This window comes from Emys orbicularis, chromosome 2 (genome assembly GCF_028017835.1).
Source record: "Emys orbicularis isolate rEmyOrb1 chromosome 2, rEmyOrb1.hap1, whole genome shotgun sequence".
Lineage (NCBI taxonomy): Eukaryota > Metazoa > Chordata > Testudines > Emydidae > Emys > Emys orbicularis.
In genome coordinates, this window is record NC_088684.1 from 284,532,433 (window position 1) to 284,553,872 (window position 21,440).

General features: G+C 45.5%; 1 protein-coding gene across 1 annotated transcript in view; it reads left to right on the top strand.

Moving 5' to 3' along the window:
* The window catches only part of EXOG (exo/endonuclease G), a 51,570-nt gene extending 31,509 nt beyond the window's left edge, over nt 1–20,061 (top strand). The window contains exon 6 of the mRNA XM_065399955.1: nt 19,600–20,061. Coding sequence (XP_065256027.1) covers nt 19,600–20,061 — 462 coding nt within the window. The remainder of the gene's footprint in view (nt 1–19,599) is intronic.
* The last annotated feature ends 1,379 nt before the right edge of the window (nt 20,062–21,440 follow it).

Sequence of the window (21,440 nt, forward strand, 5' to 3'; positions counted from 1 at the left end):
TAATTTTCCAAATCGCACATAAAAGTTCATTAAAAATAAATATCTGGAGTGAAATCTGGCCCCTGGGAAGTCAATGGGAGTTTTGCCATTGACTTCATAGGCCAGGATTTCACCCCTACAACCAGGAACCCAAAGAATTTGCTACTGGTGGGTACCCTTTAGTGACCTGCGTTGTGTTCAGACCAGTGACCTAGAAATGGAAGTTTCCGTAATCCACAACAAGCCTCTAATCTCATTGTTTGTTTGATGCGGAAGACGTGGGAAAGTATGACTCTTTTGAAGTTGTTGTTTAAAGAGACACACTGTAGTGTAGACTCAAGCACTGAAATTACATACTAATGATCTAACAATCTAAATGCTATGGCTGAGCTACTCATATCTTTATGATCCTCCAGTGTTTTCTTTTGTGAAACAAAAGATGTGTAAGTACTAAAATGTGCATGTATGCATTAATCTATTTACTGGTCCACTCTTCAGTCTGTGTTTTCTTGTTCTTGGCTATTCAAATAGTGAAATATAGACCCACTGGTGGCAAGGCTGGTGATTTTCTCATCATGGATATCCCCAAAACATTCTTTTTAGATCACTATAGAGCAGTGGTTCCCAAACTTGGTTCGCGGCTTGTTCAGGGTAAGCCCCCGGCGGGCCGCAAGATGCCTTGTTTACCTGAGCGCCTGTAGGTATGTCCGCTCGCAGCTCCCAGTGGCCGCGGTTTACCGTTCCCGGCCAATGGGAGCTGCAGGAAGCAGCGTGGGCCGGGCCATCACTTCCCGCAGCGCCCATTGGCCGGGAACGGTGAACTGTGGCCACTGGGAGCTGTGAGCGGCCGTACCTGCTGACACTCCAGGTAAACAAAGCGTCTCGCGGCCCGCCAGGGGTTTACCCTGAACAAGCCACGAACCAAGTTTGGGAACCCCTGCTCTAGAGGAAAGTCAGAGCAGCAGCCATGGCATTGTTCCCAGTTCCTGCTTGGACTGCTGTACCATTTGTTGTTTAATTCCAGAAAGGAAATTAACCTCAAACTCCTTATATGCCGATGTTCTATCTATTGGCTGAACTTGCTGTATCCCAAGAGAAATTCTGTCAGCTCATCTGCCTCCAGTGGAGGCTTTTATTGCAAAGGATAGATTGATGATCGTGCTTAGTATTTGAGAGATACATTTGCAGAATATATATATATAAAAAATGTAAAATAGAATGCCAACAGGAAGAATCTGTTCTGTGTCACTGGAGAGGCAGATGCAGGTTTTTCATCTTTGTCCAGAGAAAATCAAAATGACATTGTCTTGTTTTATATATTGCTATTCTCCAGTGAATGTCAGTTTAGTGATTTTCCTCTGTTGGCAGATTGTTGGTTTTAAATATGACTTATACAGTAATTTTATTGCATCACACTCCTCTCTCCACCCTTTGCTCACAATGAAATCATACTAAATTATAACAAATTTTTTCAGCAATTGTTGTCAAAAGAAAACACAATTGAGATCTCTGAAATAAACAAAAGCAAGAGAGGGTCTTGTGGCACCTTTAAGACTAACCCTCTGTTGCTTTTTACAGATTCAGACTAACACGGCTACCCCTCTGATACCTGAAATAAACAAGAAGACATTTTGCTTGATACTTTTTTTAACAAAGTATTTAATAATTACTGGAAGTATTTGTCTTTTGTTTAATGTTTAAAGGTGTTGATTTAATGGAATTAATATATTTTCCTAACACGAGACAGAAATCAACAATATGAGATGGGGTGCACAGCTGTCATCCACACCAGCAACTGAGGAGTGGGTGGTTAAAACCCTAACAGCATCTCTTCAAGTGTGTGGTGGTGATGTAAAGATGATTGAAGAACCTCTCAAAGGTTTTTATTAATCTCTTTTAATCTAGATATTACAAGGGAAAAGGACCTGCAACACAGAAGGAAGCAAACTTTGGTACCATTATTAGCACTCCAGATATGCTCAGTACTGTAGAGACAAGTAGCAGACACAGTTCCTACCCCAAAAGGCGTCTGATCTAAGGGCCAGGATCTCAGCTGGTGTAAATGTGCATAGCTCCCTCAGCTGCTAAACTTAGACACGATGTACAAATGAAAATAATTTAAACACTGGGGAGGTAAAAAGGAAGACAGAGGTTACAAGATAGGCTCATGTGGTTGCTTTCATTTAGCAGTTCACGCATCTGGAAGGCTTTCTGTGTTTTTTTTTTGTTTTTTTTGTTTTTTTAAATCTTAAAGTTGTTATAGGGGAAATAGTAGTGACTGCTATATTTGGATTGCCTAACACCGAATGAGGCACAATTTCTGTGGAAAAAATAGTATGTGATCATTTATTAAAGACTGTATTATACTATATATGTGCAAGGAGGCTGAATTATGTGGAGCTGGTTCAGAAATTTTCCACAACACGTTTTTTCATTGGAAAATGATTCGTCAAAACCAAGCTATAGTGTTAGTCCCCCTCTCTCTCTGTGACCCAAAGCTTATTTAATTATTTATACCAAGTGAAACCACTCCAACTGGAGAGATTGAGAACAAGACCAACTCTATATTCCCGTGGTTAGGGCACTCACCTGGGATGTGGGAGACCCAGGTTCCTACTCTGAATCAAGCTATTGGCTATTCCAAGGTGGGTTTCTCTCTCCCTCAACCTTAACATTTTTTAGCATAGTCCTTTTGCATGTGATATATTTTCTGTATTACTGTTCACATCCCCAGGAAAAACAAATGCTGAATACGTTACAAATGAAATAAAAAGAGCCCTTGGAACAGGACTGCATTCAAACTCCTCACTCCCTCATAATGCCATGTGACAGAGCCCTATCAACCAGGGAAACTCGGGCTATAAGAACAGAATTGATGCTCTAACAGGGCCAATAGCAACACGAATGCAAAAGGACAATGGGACTGGAATGGAGAGCATAAGCGATGTTCAGGACAATCAAGGCCAGGAAAAAACGCACTAACAGCAAGGAGGATTCCAGAAAGCCTGTTTCTATAAGGAATCCTGGATCAAAATATGATAAAGCTCTACTGAGTTAATCCTGAGGTAATCTCAATAGGAATGATGTTATCTAAAGCAAGACATCTAATGGACCTGGTCAGCATTGTCCCTGAAGTTATTGGCAAATCAAGTGTCTTCTCTGAGGCACTGGACCAGAGGAGGCCACAGGCTGAATCTAGAGCAAGAGGGAGGATGTGTCTGAAGATTCAGGGGACGGCATTGCAGATGACCTCGAGATTTAACTGACCCCTTAATTTTGCTATTCCTGGACCTTGATGGCAGTGTAGACTTAAGTAGCAGGAGAGTTGACTCTGTTTCCAAGAGATATTGGATTACGGATTTCCTGCTACCCCATAGTTGTTATATAGAGAGAGCTTCAAAACACACACAGAGAGGAAAGGGTTATTGTAGTGCAGAGGAAATTTCTTTAGTTATTGTTTTAATGTATTTGACAATATTGCCTGATGCAGGGAAAGTGTGCAGGACTGGTTAATGTGTACTGGCAGCTAAGTCCTGATGGAATTTGATTTCTATTGACCATGTCCTGCAGAAATCTCAGGTAATTGCCAGCTCAGAGCTGGAGCTCCCTGTAATGAAAGCCCAGTGCCTTTTGCTAATTTTGTTTACAGTGGTTTTGCATTTTCTCGTCACTAGATGGCACAGTGCAACTTTTCAGACATCATAATTGCTTTTCGTGCAAACGTATTACTACCTTATTGGAGGAGACTTGCTTTCTCTTCTTGAATTCACTGGGCAACGGTAGCCCTTTTAATTGGGTTGGATGTAGAATAAAAATACAGTAAAGCTTGTGTTTAAAACTACAAGTACGTATCCTTTTAAAAAGCTAGCAGAGGGTTTTGCTGTGTCCTGTATTGGGGCTGGTGTGGAGGTGCTTCGTGCCTGTGGGAGTCCGGAGAGGCATTGTTCCTGAAACAAATGCAAATGCCCTCAGAAATGCAGTGGGTGCAGTGTCTGCTGGATGCTGCGGAGGAGAGGCAGGGCTATCCAGGACCGTCCCTTTTGTTTCCTGATTTGTGCTATTGTGCCCAGTCCTCACATTGGGCAGGTCCTGATGCACCTATGCAGGAGTTGGGTAATCTTGCTTACACAGTACAAGAATGATTTTTTCCATTATATGTTGAGAAATTCATAAGCTGTTGTTATTTGGGAAATGCAAGGTATATATTTTCTTTGTCTTTTTAGTTTAACTTCTGTCCCAGCCCCTCTCTGTCCTGTTTGAATCCATTCTAAAATTTGGAACGGTTTTAGCGTGAGCATTGGTAAGCTCTTGTGGCCTTGGGGAAAAGAAAAGTAAAAAAAAAAAAAAAAAAAATTAATGGAGATATCCTATCCCCTAGAACTGGAAGGGACCTTGAAAGGTCATTGAGTCCAGCCCCCTGCCTTCGCTAGCAGGACCAAGTGGCCCCCTCAAGGATTGAACTCACAACCGTGGGTTTAGCAGGCCAATGCTCAAACCACTGAGCTATCCCTCTCCCCTCGGGTAAGTGCATATTTATTTTTGTCCCATGCAGTTCTCATTCATTGAACTTGGTGGTCAGTGATGCAGCATCAGCTTCTAGTGAGGCTGCTGAATTTTTAAATGTAATTCAAAGCATCTATGTATTTTTCTCTGCATCCACTCATCGATGGCAAATTTTTAAGCAACATCTGGGAACATCCTCTCTGACACTGAAACCACTGAGTGCCACACGATGGGAAAGTCGAGTGGAGCCGATAAAGCCTATCAAACACCAAATTGGGAAGATAGATGATGCCATAGTTGCCATTATGGAGGATAATGCTATGACAGGAACTGTTCGTGGGAGAACAGTGGCAGAGGGAAATGGAATCACCAGAAACATACATAACTTCAAATTTCTGTGTGGCTTAGTGTTGTAGCATGACATACTGTTTGAAATAAATGTTGTTTGAAATAAAAGCAAGAGACTCCAAGGTGTTGACTTTGATATATCTGGAGCAATGGAACAACTGGACAAAGCAAAGTCATACCTACAGTCTTACCGGTCAGATGAGGGATTTCAAAACGTTCTGAAGAGTGCACAGAAGTTGGCAGAGGAACTTCACACTGAAGCTATTTCCCCACCCATTCAAGAATACAAGAGTCACCGAAGAAAAGACATTTTGATTACGAGGCACGGGATAATCCCATAAGAGACCCCAAACAACAATTCAAAGTTGAATTCTTTAACCAGGTGGTAGATTGTGCAATACAGTCAGTTGAAGAACGTTTCATGCAGCTCAAGGAACACAGCAGTATATTTGGGATGTTGTATGATATTCCAAAACTCCTCACTATACCCGAAGAAGACCTACACCAGCAATGCAGGGCACTGGAGACAGTGTTGACACATGATGACATGCGCGATATTGATGCGAGTGATTTAGGTGATGAACTGAAAGCCCTTTCAAGATACATTTCAGCAGGATCAACTCCAAAGGCTGTTCTGGAATATATGTGCACAAATAAGATGACCACCCTCTTTCCAAATGCTTTTGTTGCTCTGCGCATACTTCTAACACTTCCTGTAACAGTTGCCAGTAGAGAACGCAGCATCTCCGATATGAAGTTAATAAAAACACATCTGCGCTCCACAATGACACAGGAGAGGCTGGTCGGCCTTGCAACCATCTCAATAGAGCATGAGCTGGCCCAGACTGTGGACCTTCAGGAAGGAGTTCAAATCTTTGCAACCAAGAAGGCACGGAAAGCACCACTTTGATTGTTCAAACAGATAAAAATGCCAGTGTTTACTATGCAAACAAGAAAAGTTATATTTGCTGTTCAGGCGTTTGAAAGTTGTGTTACTTAAAATTTTTGAACAAGGCATTTTAAGTTGTTAGTTCTCCTTTATTGGGGTAGGTAGCAGAGCAGTACCATGAGGGGAGTAGAACAGGAATAAGCCAGAATTGAGACCTTTCAAAGTTTTGGCCCAAGCGAGGGGGAATGGGGGCCTCATTTGAGCTCCCCGCCTCAGGTGCCAAAATGTTGTGGGCCAGCCCTGCTCTGACCTGGTAAAATTTTAAGGCAGGATCCTACTCATTTGTTTGTCTCAGGCTGCAGATTTGTCATAGTAAGTGAGGGTGAAAGTCACCACGGTATCATTGTAACCATGTGACAAGTCATGGAAATCGCAGCAAAAACTGTGATTAAGTCATGGACATGCTTTGTAGCAGTTAGCAGAATCAGGTCTCTTAAATATTTTTCTTAATAACCTCTTGGGTACTTCACTACTACACCTATTCAACTCCCCTTATCCTCCTCATAAAAGTGCAGATTTCTTTTTGTTAACCCTATCACCCTATCAGTAACCCTATCAGTATCAGGTACCGAAGATAGATACATTTAACTTATTTATAGGTTTTCTATGGCCCTCTTCAGCCTAGTGTCTGAACATCTAAGAAATATGAATGAATTTAGCCTCACAAGACACCTGAATTATTACAAATGGGAAACCGAGGCACCAAATGGTTAAGTGACTTGGCCAAGATCACACCGAAAGCAGAACTCAGGAACAGCACCCAGGTCTACTAAGTCCCAATCCAGTGACTTGACCACAGGACCATCCTTCCTATCTAAATAGACAGGCTGATTCCCATTCTGCTCCTTTTTGTGAAGAAGTATGGGTACTGATCCCCTGATCTTTAGTGGTCTCCTGTGCTCTCCATTAAGTCTGTAAAACTGTTCACTTGCACATTCACTTGTTTGTTTGTATGTGAAAATGCCCAAATGTCAAGAGTCACTGGCATTTTAAAAACCAGGATATTCATGACAACTGTCCAGCCTTAGTTATCATACAAATGTAAGTTTTACACACTCATTTGTGGAATCCAAATATGGTACTCCAATGATTGTAGCTGTTAGGACTTTCAAAGTCTTGTGAAAACAACAAACCTTTGTGTTGAAAACAGGTCTAATAATGCATCAGTGTGGGACAGTGCAATCTCAATCATACAACTAATCTTTTGCTGGTGAAATAGCAAGAATATTGAAAATCCAGGGCAAAAGTGAATGTGATAGGAAACTCCAAAGAGTGTCATGGGTCAGTGAACATTTTTATTAATCAGTGTTGGTAGCAAAACTAATAGGAGCAACGAAGAGAAACGAGATGGGAAATTTGAGATTGCTATTTCCAATAATGAGGGAGATGTGAATATTGTTAAGGTTAAAAAAAGAGAATTTTAGTCGGATATATACAACATCATTTTTGGTCATGAGAGAGTTGATAAAAAAATGGTGATTCACAAGCTTCTTGGATCAAATTTTATAGACGCTGAGACCTGGAAGTGTTCAAGGATGAGGCAAGCTCATGTGTTCTTCAGTTCTTTAATCTTAACAGGACCCCATAAGGTGTGGAAGCATGTGGGACAGAAGCAGAAACTGAAAACACTGCTGTGTTTCCTGATTTGTATTAGTTCTGAATTATTATTAGTCACAAATACCATAAAAGAGCTACTGCTGTTTTCCAGCCAGGACAGATCGCTGTTGCAAATGGTGATTGTTAAAAGATCATTCTCTGCCTGTGGATAGACTAGCATAAATCAAAGAAGACATGTACACATGGATAATCTTAAACTGTTTTCTGTTGAGTTACAATTGGGGAATATGCTATCTGACTCAGGGATGCAATTAGAGGAATGTGACAAGTTAAAATACTGTAGATCACTGTGGCCTGGTCTACACTACAAACTTAGGTCAACAGAAGACACCTTAAGTTGACTGAATAATGTATGAGTCTACACTACCAGGTCCCTGCCACAGACCTAAGTTGCCTGTAACATCGACTTCTGTACTTGACCTCCATGAGAGGTGTAGTGCTTGATTCGATCTTGATGGATCAACAGAGAGCTGGTGTCCCACAATGCTCTGCTGTGACCGCTCTGGAGATCGTTTTCAACTCCACTGCACAGCAGCCAGGTACACACGAAAAAGCCCCTCCCCTGGGAAAGCCCTGGGGAACTTTTGAATTCCCATTTCCTGTTTGATGAGTGTGGAGTGCTCTCCAGAACAGCTGATCATGGAAACTCAATGCCCCAAATGTGCTCCAGCCTGGAGTACACAGGAGGTGGTTGATCTTATTGCTGTGTGGGGAGAAGAGTCTGCAAAGAAATGCTGACATCTGTGCAAAGATCGCACAGGGCATGGGGGAGAAGGGCTACACCAGGGACACGCAGCAGTGCAGCATGAAAATAAAAGAACTTTGGCAAGCATACCAGAAGACAAGAGAGGCGAACAGTTCTGGTTCTGCCCTACAGACATGCCACTTTTACAATGAACTGCATGCGATTCTGAGCAGCAACCCCACCACTACCCCCAAATGCAGCGTGGACACCTCCCAGGAGTCTGAGTATTGGGCCACCGCAGGCAACAATGAGGAGGACATTCTGGAAGAGGAGGAGATTGGGAGACAGGCGAGTGGTGGATCCATTCTCCCCAACAGCCAGGAGCTGTTTTTAACCCTGGGCCCAGCCAGTCACAGGACAGAGTGGTGGCCGAGTGTGATGCTGGGAAGGCACCTCTGGTGAGTATACATTTCCAATCGAAGTGTAGGGGTTACATGCTATTATATTTTATGTTTAATCTGAACAAAAAATGAGGTGGAGTGGGCATCTGCTTCCCGGTGGCCACTCCAGCTACACAGAGGGTGCTCCCCAGAAAAGCCTGTTTACATGCACAGGGATGGCCCTGGAATCCTCCATGGAGATTTCTAGGAAACTTTGCAGAAGGTTTCTGGGAAGGGCTGGCTTATTTCTTCCACCACGGTAGGACACTTTCCCCTGCCACTCCAGTGGTATCATTGCGGTACACAGCATAGCAACACAAGGACCAGGCCTGTACCCAGGTGCTTGCAGCATCTGCTCCCTTGCCGCCTCTGTTACCCTTAGGAGACTGATATCACATAGGGTCACCTAGGGGAAACGGGGGAAGTTCTCATTACAAGTGGTCATACTGCAAACAGTAGAGTATTTGATCCACCCCCCACAGTGAATTCTGGGTCCCTCTTCCACGCTTTCCCTAATGTGCCATGGCTTTGGCTGGCATGGATTGGAGTGTTGTACCAGCAGTGTTAAGGGAAGGGGGGGATACACCCCTCCCCTGCTGCCTGGAAAAAAGACAGCAATTTGGGTGTCTTAATGGTGGTCCCTGTTGCTGGGGAAGGGGGCATTGTCCAGCTGTGCTCCCAATGTGGGTATGCCAGAAGTTGCAGCACAAGGCCTGTCGCCCATGCTGCAGGGCTATACTCACCATGGCTGGAACAGCAAACCGACTCATTGAATAGCTAGGAATTCTGATTATGTTCTGGCTTGCACTGAAATGTAATAAGGGGAGGGTTTTTTTTTAAATAGCAACCTTGCACTAGACTCAGGGTATGCGCTGACAATGGTTGCCTTGTGCTTTGCATGTTTTACAGAGGAAATCTTGTCCTTCAGCACATCCTCCACACCAGGAGAGAGGCTTTCAGAGATTAGAAGGCAGAAAAAGAGGACATGGGATGACATGCTCAGCGAGATAATGAATGTCTCCAGGACAGCTGAGAAGGAGCTTGGAGCCTGGAGGATTTCACTCTCTGAGAAACTGGACGTGGATGTGGAGAGCATCCCAGGAGCATGAGTGTGCCATGCAGGAGGAGATGCTGAAGATTATGAAGGACCAGTCAGACATGTTGAGGCGTCTGATTTGAGCTTCAAGAAAAGCAGCTTGAAGCTAGACTTCCTCTGCAACCCCTGCAGAACTGCCTGCAAGAATCGCCCTGCTCCCCCAAACATTCAGGGTGGTGAGGGAGAAAGCAGGAAGTTCAGTAATCCTTCCACTCAACTCCGTGGGAGGGTACAAGAAACAGAAGGCACCCATTCCAAGACCTTTGGTGGTCAAGAAGGCCGTGCTTTCAAAATCAAGCTGACTTTTTTTTCTCCCATCCCAATTTTATAAGCCCATTTGCCCAAGGTTAACTTATTTTTCTGTTATTTCAGTTTCTTTGTGTGTGTACAATACAAGTAAACATTTCAAGAAAGAAATGCTCTTTATTGATTCCAGTCGTGGGGAATGGGGGTTACAGGGAAACCCGTGTAATGGAGGGGATGGTTTGGGAAGGCACAATGCAGATAAGCGGCACACATTACTGTGGCTCTTTACTGAAATAGGTTGGTTTCCCAGGACCACGATTGGCATTTCAATGTCATCAATGGTTATTTTGTGGTCTGGAAAGAAAGTCCCTGCTTGCAGCTTTCTGAACAGACCTGTTTTCTTAAAGATGCTCTCATGCACTTTTCCTGACCATCCCACATTGATGTTGGTGAAACACCCCCTGTGATCCACCAGCACTTGCAACATCATTGAAAAGTATCCCTTGTGGTTTATGTACTCTTTGGCCTGGTCTACACTATGAGTTTAATTCGAATTTAGCAGCGTTAAATCGAATTAACCCTGCACCCGTCCACACAACGAAGCCATTTATTTCGAAATAAAGGGCTCTTAAAATCGATTTCTGTACTCCTCCCCGACGAGCGGAGTAGCGCCGAAATCGATATTGTCATTTCGAATGAGGGGTAGTGTGGCTGCAATTCGATGGTATTGACCTCCGGGAGCTATCCCACAGTGCACCATTGTGACCGCTCTGGACAGCAATCTGAACTCGGATGCACTGGCCAGGTAGATTGGAAAAGCCCCGCGAACATTTGAATTTTATTTCCTGTTTGCCCAGCACAGGAGAGCACAGATGACCACAGTGGATCTGATCGCTATATGGGGAGAGGATTCAGTGCTAGCAGAACTTCGTTCAAAAAGACGAAATGCCAAAACTTTTGAAAAAATCTCCAAGGGCATGATGGACAGAGGCCACAATAGGGACTCCGAGCAGTGCCGCGTGAAAGTCAAGGAGCTCAGACAAGCCTATCAGAAAACAAAGGAGGCAAACGGTCGCTCCGGGTCAGAGCCGCAGACATGCCGCTTCTACGCTGAGCTGCATGCAATTCTGGGGGGGCCGCCACCACTACCCCACCTCTGACCGTGGATTCCGAGGCGGGGGTAATCTCATCAGCCACACCTGAGGATTCTGCGGACGGGGAAGAGGGGGAGGAGGACGAGCTTGCGGAGAGCACACAGCACTCCATTCTCCCCAACAGCCAGGATCTTTTTCTCAGCCTGACTGAAGTACCCTCCCAAGCCAGTACCCAAGACCATGACCCCATGGAAGGGACCTCAGGTGAGTTTACCTTTTAAAATATAAAACATGGTTTAAAAGCAAGCGTTTTTAATGATTAATTTGCCCTGAGGACTTGGGATGCATTGGCGGCCAGTACAGCTACTGGAAAAGTCTGTTAACGTGTCTGGGGATGGAGCGGAAATCCTCCAGGGACATCTCCATGAAGCTCTCCTGGAGGTACTCCAAAAGCCTTTGCAGAAGGTTTCTGGGCAGTGTAGCCTTATTCCGTCCTCCATGGTAGGACACTTGACCACGCCATGCTAGTAGCAAGTAATCTGGTATCATTGCATGACAAAGCCTGGCAGCGTATGGTCCCCGTGTTTGCTGGCATTCAAGCAACATCCGTTCTTTATCTCGCTGTGTAATCCTCAGGAGAGTGATATCGCTCATGGTAACCTGGTTGAAATACGGGAATTTAATTAAGGGGACAGAGGTGGCCGTTCCTACTGGGCTGTTTGCCTGTGGCTGAAAAGAAATCCTTCCCTGTAGTAAGCCAAGCGCGGGGGGGGATTGGCGCTGAGCTTTTCACATGTGGCTAGCAGGGATCTTCCCTGATACCAGCCACGCGGTGGGGGGAGGGATAAAGCGATCATCCCAGAGAATTGGATGGGGCGGGGGTTAGTTTGTTTTCTGCTGCTGAAGGTTAACAGGAAAACCGCAGCACTCAACGGGCTTTGCTTGGTATGTGGGAAAGGAGGGCGCAGAAGCCGAAAGACAATGGCTTACCATGGCCGCATGCAAGCCGAATTCTGTTGCCCGGACCTGCGTCTGTGATCTCTAGCGGCAAAGCCACTCATTATTAAGAGGCAAAATGCGACTTTGCACAGAAATCACATGTGCTATGTAATGTGAATAGTGTTGTTCACCGTGAAAGAGTATAAGCATTGTTCTGTAAAATGTATCTTTTTAAAAAGTTCTCTCCTTTTTTCCCTCCCTCCAGCAGCTGCAAATTTTTCAAGCCTCCCTCCTCCGTCCCGAAGGCTATCTCAGATAAGGCGTCGGAAAAAGAGGACGCGAGACGAGATGTTTGCGGAAATCATGGAATCCACCTGCAATGAAAGAGCTCATCTGAATGAGTGGAAGGACACGGTTTCAAAGTATAGGAAAGATGCCAGTGAACGTGAGGACAGGAGGGACCAACGTGAGGACAGAAGGGACCAACGTGAGGAGAGGAGAGACGCTCGAGATGAGAGGTGGAGGCAGGAAGATCAGGAGGCAGGATGCAACGCTGGGGCTGCTGCGTGAGCAAACAGACATGCTCCGGCATCTGGTGGAGCTTCAGGAACGGCAGCAGGATGACAGACTGGCGCTACAGCCCCTGTATAACCCTCCTCCCCCTTCACCATGTTCCATAGCCTCCTCACCCAGACGTGTAAGAACGTGGGGGGGGGAGGCTCCGTGCACCCTCCCATTCCACCCCAGTGGACAGCCCAAGCAAAAGGCTGTCATTATTTTAACCTTTTTTAGTGGCCTTTTCCTTCCCTCCGATCCTCCTCCCAAACCCCACCCGGGCTACCTTGTCCGTTCTCTCCCTCTTTTTATAATCAATTAATAAAGAATACATGATTTTTAAACGATAGTGACTTTATTTCCTTTGAAAACAAGCTGTGATCGAAGGGGGAGGGTGGGTTGCCTACAGAGAATGAGTCAATAAAGGGGGCGGGTTTTCATCAAGGAGAAACAAACAGAACTTTGACATGGTAGCCTGGCCAGTCATGAAACTGGTTTTCAAAGCTTCTCTGATGCGCCGCACTTCCTGGTGTGCTCTTCTAATCGCCCTGGTGTCTGGCTGCACGTAATCAGCAGCCAGGCGATTTGCCTCAGCCTCCCACCCCGCCATAAAGGTCTCCCCCTTACTCTCTCAGAGATTGTGGAGCACACAGCAAGCAGCAATAACAATGGGGATATTGGTTTGGCTGAGGTCTGAGCGAGTCAGTAAAGTGCGCCAGCGACCTTTTAAACTGCCAAATGCACATTCTACCACCATTCTGTACTTGCTCAGCCTGTAGTTGAACAGCTCCTGACTACTGTCCAGGCTGCCTGTGTATGGCTTCATGAGCCATGGCATTAAGGGGTAGGCTGGGTCCCCAAGGATAACTATAGGCATTTCAACATCCCCAACGGTTATTTTCTGGTCCGGGAAGTAAGTCCCTTGCTGCAGCCGTTTAAACAGATTAGTGTTCCTGAAGACGTGAGCGTCATGAACCCTTCCCGGCCAGCCCACGTTGATGTTGGTGAAATGTCTCCTGTGATCCACCAGTGCTTGCAGCACCATTGAAAAGTAACCCTTACGGTTTAGGTACTGAGTACCTTGGTGCTCCGGTGCCAAGATAGAGATATGGGTTCCATCTATCGCCCCACCACAGTTAGGGAATCCCATCGCAGCAAAGCCATCCACTATGACCTGCACATTTCCCAGAGTCATTACCTTTCGTAGCAGCAGCTCAATGATTGCTTTGGCTACTTGCATGACAGCAGCCCCCACAGTAGATTTGCCCACTCCAAATTGATTCCCGACTGACCGGTAGCTGTCTGGCGTTGCAAGCTTCCACAGGGCTATCACCACTCGCTTCTCAACTGTGAGGGCTGCTCTCATCCTGGTATTCTGGCGCTTCAGGGCAGGGGAAAGCAAGTCACAAAGTTCCATGAAAGTGCCCTTACGCATGCGAAAGTTTCGCAGCCACTGGGAATCGTCCCATACCTGCAACACTATGCGGTCCCACCAGTCTGTGCTTGTTTCCTGGGCCCAGAATCGGCGTTCCATGGATGGAACCTGCCCCATCAACAACATGATCTCCAAAGCGCCGGGACCCACGGTTTGAGAGAATTCTGTGTCCATGTCCATGTCCTCATCACTCTCGTCGCCACGCTGCCGTCGCCGCCTCCTCCTTGCCTCGTTTTTCTGGTCCTGGTTCAGCATAAACTGCGCGATAATGCGCAAGGTGTGTACAATGTTCATGACTGCTGTCTGGAGCTGAGCGGGCTCCATGCTTGCCGTGGTATGGCGTCTGCTGTGTTCACCCAGGAAAAAAGGCGCGAAACGGTTGTCTGCCATTGCTTTCATGGAGGGAGGGGTGAGGCTGTACCCAGAACCACCTGCGACAATGTTTTTTGCCCCATCAGGCACTGGAATCTCAACCCAGAATTCCAATGGGCGGGGGAGACTGCGGGAACTATGGGATAGCTATGGGATAACTACCCACAGTGCAACGCTCCAGAAATCGACGCTAGCCCCGGTACATGGACGCACACCGCCGAATTAATGTGCTTAGTGTGGCTGCATACATTCGACTTTATACAATCTGTTTCCAAAATTCGAATTCTGTAAATTCGGATTAATCCCGTAGTGTAGACATACCCTTTGACAAGGTGGTCTGGTGCCAAGATAGGTATATATGTGCCATCTATTGCCCCACTGCAGTTAGGAAACCCCATCACCGCAAAACCATCAACTGTGTCCTGCACATTGCCCAGAGTCACTACCCTTCTTAGCAGAAGTTGATTAATGGCCCTGTACACTTGGATCACAGCAACTCCCACGGTGGATTTACCAACTCTGAATTGATTCACCACAGACCAGTAACAGTCTGGCATTGCAAGCTTCCATAGAGTGATCGCCACTCGCTTCTTCACTGTCAGAGCAGCTCTCATTTTAGTGTTGCTGCACTTCCGGGCTGCGGAAAGCTCTGCACAAAGTTCCTGGAAGGTGGCCTTCCACATTCGAACGTTCTGCAGCCACTGCTCATCATCCCATAGATGGATAACGATGCAGTCCCACCAGTCACTGCTTGTTTCGTGGGACCAGAAACAGCGCTTCACTGTGTTCAGTTGATGCGCGCCTGCCAGCAGCCCGCGGGAATTGTTTTGTTCTATGGCTTGCAGCAGGGCTGCGTGCGTGACATTGCAATGTTCCGCACTGCGGCTCCTGTCTTGGCTCTGGAAATACTGAGGATAAGGTGCAAGGTGTTTATAATGCTCACAACAAGAACACACAGCTGAGCAGGGTCCGTGCTTCTCAGGCTATTGCATATGCGCTGCTAAAACCTTTGAAAAAAGGTGCGAAAAAAACATGGGTTGTTTGCCATTGATATCAGGGGAGGGAGGAAAGTGCATCATGGGAGACCAAAGCCATGTTATCATTCCCCCCTCCCTCCCACAACAATGTTTTGGTTCCATGAGGCTTTGCAAGCCCTTCCCAAAACCCCGTGTGGCTATTTGCACCGTGGGATTGCTACCCACAGTGCACTGCTCTGTGCATCGATGCAAGCGCTGCTAGTGAGGACGTACTCCACTGAGACAGTGAGCGTGGTGTGGACACAAATGATTGACTTAATGTGGAGGCTCGATGTCGACTTACATTAAGTTGACTTAACTTTGTAGTGTAGACATGCCCTGTGAGTCTGACTGTTGCTGCAGTTACACAAGACACTCCGCAAGGTGGCACTAGAAAATGAACTGATCATGTGCTCTTCTATTATTCCCGTTCAAACTTTGCTCTCTCTGCAGAACCATACTTTACCCCACTTGCTGACTATTCAGCTGTGCGTATGTGTATTGGGCAACCTATAGAACCATACATCGTATTCTTTTACAGCCTCTTTCATATAAAGGCAAGTAATAGGTGTGTATGACAGGGTAGGTACTTGTGCAGAACGGGGTAATGATGGAGGTAGGTAAGAGTCGTCTTGTTGCTACGTTTTTCAACAGATCATTTGTATTATACAATGCAATATACGTGCGCAGCATTTTACGAGCAAATACCACTAGTATCGGCCATCATGCAAAGTCATGTATTGTGTGTGTGTATTGAATTAAACCCCAGTGTATTAACAATGCCATTATGGCACCCTATGTCATTGTAACATTCACTGTTGGGTCACTTTTTCTGCCAGTAGGACCTGCAATACAAGAGTGTATGGTCAGTATAGGCTTTATACTCCAGAAGACTTTTCTTATAAAGAAACATATTTGCAAGGACATGCATCCCCTCCGCCCAACTCTCCCTAAAAAAGGGTGTTTACAAACTGCTGGAAGGGGCTGGGATAGAAGCTTTACGCCTGTTCTGGATAGTGTAAGAGGATTGTTTTGGACTATGCTGAAACTTGTCATGGGAAAAAAATCATTGGAACAGTGTTTTATTCACGGTGGGTGAAATTCACACCGACGCACAGGGCTAGCACAAAGCCTGTGTATCACTTCAGTTTCCCTGGAACCCACAAAGCCGTGCATAGGCCTCATGCTGGTCACTTTCTGCAGAGGATTGAATTTCACCTAGAATGAGCAACACTGTTCATTTTACAATTCAATTTGAATCCATCAGATAAAGCACTGGGTTTGGGGGTAGTGGTAATTTTTAATATAGATTTTAAAATTACCTGCACATCAATCACTTTTGATTAAGCTCTTCATGCCTGGGAGCTGTCAGTCTGGCTTCACGGACTCTAAATGCAAAGTGATTTGAAGCTTAAGAGCTCCGACTCTCTAGGATCAAGACATCTATCCTCATTGAAAGGGAATTTAGTGTAAGGTATTTTGGGGATTGCTTTTCCTGGCGCTGTCTTCGTGACTTATATGCATAGGACGGGTTTTATTTGGGAAAGGGTTGGGGGCAAAGGGAAGATTACTTGTAGTCTGCTGATAAGTTGTTACCATTAGGAAACCGTCTAAAGAGGAGAGGAGTGCTTGCTGTTATGATAATGTTGATAATGTAAACTAAAGAAAATTGAGATCACGATCTGTATGGAGAGATACGGAGAGAGCAGCAGTGAAGTTGTTGCCAAGTAACTGCACCAAAAATGAAAACGCTGTAGTTATGATTTCCATTTCCTTTCTCCTAAGGGCAGGGTGGTTTCTTTCTAACTCATTGGGCTTTAAGGGTTTTAATTATTGCAACAGGATGTGAAGAACTATTTCAAACACTAAAGGAATCCACCACAGTGCTAGCAGAAACCTAAATGAGTTAAATATTGGAACAGACTGAACTGAACTTTGAATACTTCAGTAGCCATTGGCAAGGTTGGGTTTTAAAAATGCATTATCTTGTGCAAAAGTGCTCAATACTATCCCATTAAAATATATTGAGATGATGATTATTCTATAACTGAATTATACTGAATATTCGCCGAGCCAAAGTACATTTCAACCATTACCTCGACTTAAAAATGCTTGTAATTAATTGGATCAATCACAGCAGTGAAATAGATAGATAAAATATGACTCCAAAGAAAGCAGCCATGCCACAAAGTTGTAAAGAAATGAAAATGTACTGCCAGTGTCTTTGTATATATTATAAACCAAGAATACAGTGTTTCACTTCTGGATTTTGTGTTTACACACAGACGTCTTCATAGTTCATGTTAAATAATCTACCTCATTTTCTTGTTTGCCATTTTAATTGTGTTTTTAAAATATAATGATATAAAAAGGGTTAAACAGAACTCAAATCTTCTAGACATAAGCCTCACTGTACTTTCTTGACTGACTGTGTGTTCTGTCCACATGCCAGATAAACATCATAGCAAATAAAAAGGGTCCTAGTAAAATGCCCACCTGAACATAATTTATTTGAATAGTTCATTTTCCTGGCAATGGGAACATTCAGTCCCTCATTGACTGTGTCTTCTGCCAGATGGATATGTGGCACAGGAAGGGCTCTCAGCTGTAAGGGTAGCCCTCTGTGTATGGATGTGTGTGAGCATGTTACAGGCTTCAAATGAATTCAGAGCCCTGAGGTCACAGACAGCAGAAGCTCACCCCGGCGCTCTTTAAAACTCCCCACGTGTTTTTTGAAATGCGTTTTCCTGATTGCTCACCTTAGTGAGCACACCTCCGAGCACACTTTTGCTGTTTGCGTTTGGCTGTCCAACCATGCTGGCTGTATGAACAGAGAGCTACTAGACACACTTCTGCCTGGAGCAGGCAAGAAGAATTGTATCGCCTGGGCCTATGGCAGTGGTGGGCGAACTTTTTGGCCTGAGAGCCACATCGGGTTCCCAAACTGTATGGAGGGCCGGGTAGGGAAGGCTGTGCCTCCCCAAACAGCCTGGCCCCTGCCCCCATCCGCCCCCTCCCACTTCCTGCCCCCCTCAGAACCCCTGACCCATCCAACCCCCCCTGCTCCTTGTCCCTTGACCGCCCCCCCGGGACCCCACCCCCTATCTAACCCCCCCCATCCAACACCCCCTGCTCCCTGTCCCCTGACTGCCCTGACTTCTATCCGCACCCCCGCCCCCTGACAGGCCCCCCGGGACTCCCACGCCTATCCAACCGCTCCCTGTCCCCTGACTGCCCCCTGGGACTCCCTGCCCCTTATCCAACCCCCTTGCTCCCCACCCCCTTACCATGCCGCTCAGAGCCTGGCCGGAGCCAGCCATGCCGCTGCACTGCCCAGCAGGAGCTTGCAGCCCTGCTGTCCAGAGCACTGGCGGCACGGGGAGCTGAAGTTGCTGGGGAGGGGGGACAGCAGGGGAGGGGCTGGGGACTAGCCTCCCCAGCCAGGAGCTCAAGGGCCAGGCAGGATGGTCCCGTGGGCCGGATGTGGCCTGTGGGCCGTAGTTTGCCCACCTCTGGCCTATGGGGAGAAGAGGTTGTGCAAGCACACCTAAGGAACAGCTGTAGAAACATCGACATCTATGAGCAGATCATATGGAGAATGTTGGCAAAGGGGCATGACAGAGATCGGCAGCAGTGCTGTATGAAAGCAAAGAAGCTATGCCAGGCATAGCAGATAGTTCTGGGGAGTGGAAATCTAAGTCCTGATTTGATCCTTTCTCCTTTTGCTTTGCTGGCTTGTGTTACATTCATTGAATTGCATTGTTGTATAAATGGGGTACTTACTAATGCTGTATCCTAGATTTCTGATGTTTCATATACAGTATATGAGATCCTCACTTTAAAAATAATCCACTCTGCTTGGCTGATGGTAAAAAGGAAATAATCTGCACAGTTGGGAATACAGATCATCTGCTTCTGTACATGTTTGTTGCCTCTGCAGTCCTACAGCAAGTTAGAATCCTCTTTGTTTTTAAGTTTAATGGAAAATCAGTTGTACAGGGGTTGCATTAGGATGTTCGGATGAGAGGGACCAATACAATGTTCTGGAAAAAATCTTCAACCAACCAAACATCTGTGTAGCTTCCTCCAGGGTGTTCTCTGCCATGTTTCTGTGTCTCTGCTCACCAATGAGGATAGGGGCTGTGTTGAGAGTTACAAAGCAATTGATACAGAGGGAGCATACTGTAGTCCAGTATAGCTTTCATGATCTCCTTGGTGCTTAGTTATGCATTGTGTGCTGATAGTAGCTCGTTTCCAGATGTAGTAGAATTAGGCCTAATTTCCGGTTCAGATGTGTATCTCTAATGTAACTGTTTTGTTGCTAGGTAATCGGCAAGGGCGATGTGGCTGTGCCATCACATCTCTACAAGGTGATTCTCGCCAGGCGAAGCAGAATGTCCTCAGAGCCCCTGGTGCTGGGGGCCTTTGTGGTGCCCAACGATCCCATCGGCTTCAGTCACCAGCTACCTGAATTTCAAGTGCATATTGAAGACCTGGAGAAAATGTCAGGATTGCTTTTCTTCCCACAAGTGGACAAAACCAAAGATGTTAAAAATATCTGTGATGTAGACACCTGTAAACTGATGGGGTTTGATGAGTTTACGTTGTACATCACCGCCCGGAAAGTTCACAGTGCCAGAACACTGCACAGGCTGGAAAAGGTCATGTCAGAGTTAAGGGAGACGGGAATTGAGCCTGACGAATATCTAGTGAAGCTTTACAAGAAGAAGGAGGAAGAACTAGTGCAGCAAAAGCAAATGGAAGCTAGAGAAGGGAGAGCTGGTTGAGTACGCGGTTCAGAAAATATATTTGGAATGTTATTCTCTCAGAAAGGAGGCACGTGCGCACACTCAATTTGGATTTCATGATTTGGCCATTTTTTAAAAAAAAAATGTGGAAACAATTAGAAGTTTGCGTTCAGGGTAATGTTAATTCTCTTGTAACATGATGTATGTATGATTTGCTACAGTACTGTGTGGGAAATGAAAATAACCCTTTCCTGGCATGACTGCATTATGGAGCCTCTGAAAAAGGCTTTGTACTATTTTCTAAACCAGACGTCAGAATTGGGGTTTGTATGGAATCCCTTCTAGGAATATTATAAAAATAGACAGTGGACACCTTGGGAGTATAACTGGAATCGGTCTAAATGTAACTGACCCTACACATGTATTTTAATACAAAGCTGTAGAATAAATGGTGTTACTGTGAGGTGGGGTTTTTTTGTTTTGTTTTTTTAATGAAAGAAATGCTGACGTGAGATTTTTTAAAAAATCCTGTAACATTTATAAACCACTGTCTAGTCAGTGGCAAATCTCTCATTGACTTCAGTGAGGCCAGAATTTGTCCCATTCATTTTATTAAGTATAACGAAATGCATAGTACCTCCCAACACAACAAGCTACCTCACCTCTCCAGGTCCAAGAGGCAGCAGAGTGCATGGCCTGGAATCCCCTTAGGGGCCTTGGCAAACACACAGCCCAGCAGGATATTGGAGACGCAGTGTATCCCCATGATTCCATTGGCAAGGGGATGGGATAGACAGACTTACCTGAGCTGCAGTCATCAGGGTTCAGGATGGGTCTTACCATCAAAACATAGCCATAGGAAGGGCAGAAGCCTCACAGCTGTGTGTAAAGGAAGGTACTTTTTGGAGGAAGCAGTTTGCTTCACCCATCAGGATAGGCCACTCTCTCATTTGTGTTTCAGTATAAATAAATCTGCACTTACCCTATCTAATGGGTAATAGGGAAGCACATACTAGTAGAGGGAGGGGTCTGTTATTTTTGTGGATCCAGGCTCCTATTAGTTATTATCCACCCCTACCTGGCAGGTGAGTGTAGTGGAAGTAGGAATTCAGGGACCGAGTGTGGTTTAATTTCATTCCTAACAAGGAGGCCTATAAAATCCATAAACCGTCCCCTCTGGTCTAGTAAAGTCATATGCTGTGTCAGCCTCATGAGCAGCAAGTTCAAAGGCAGCAGGTATCCCCTTCAGCTTCTAGAGCTGCCATACCACCGAAAACCACACTGTGCAGAGAACCCTGTAAATTGTGACTCTGTTGCCAGTAGAAAATCATACCAGCAACAGTAGCATAGCTGTAGCACATATTTTCTTATGGGAGCAAGCTGCACAGAGCATCCGCTCTATTTCAGCACTTACTCCA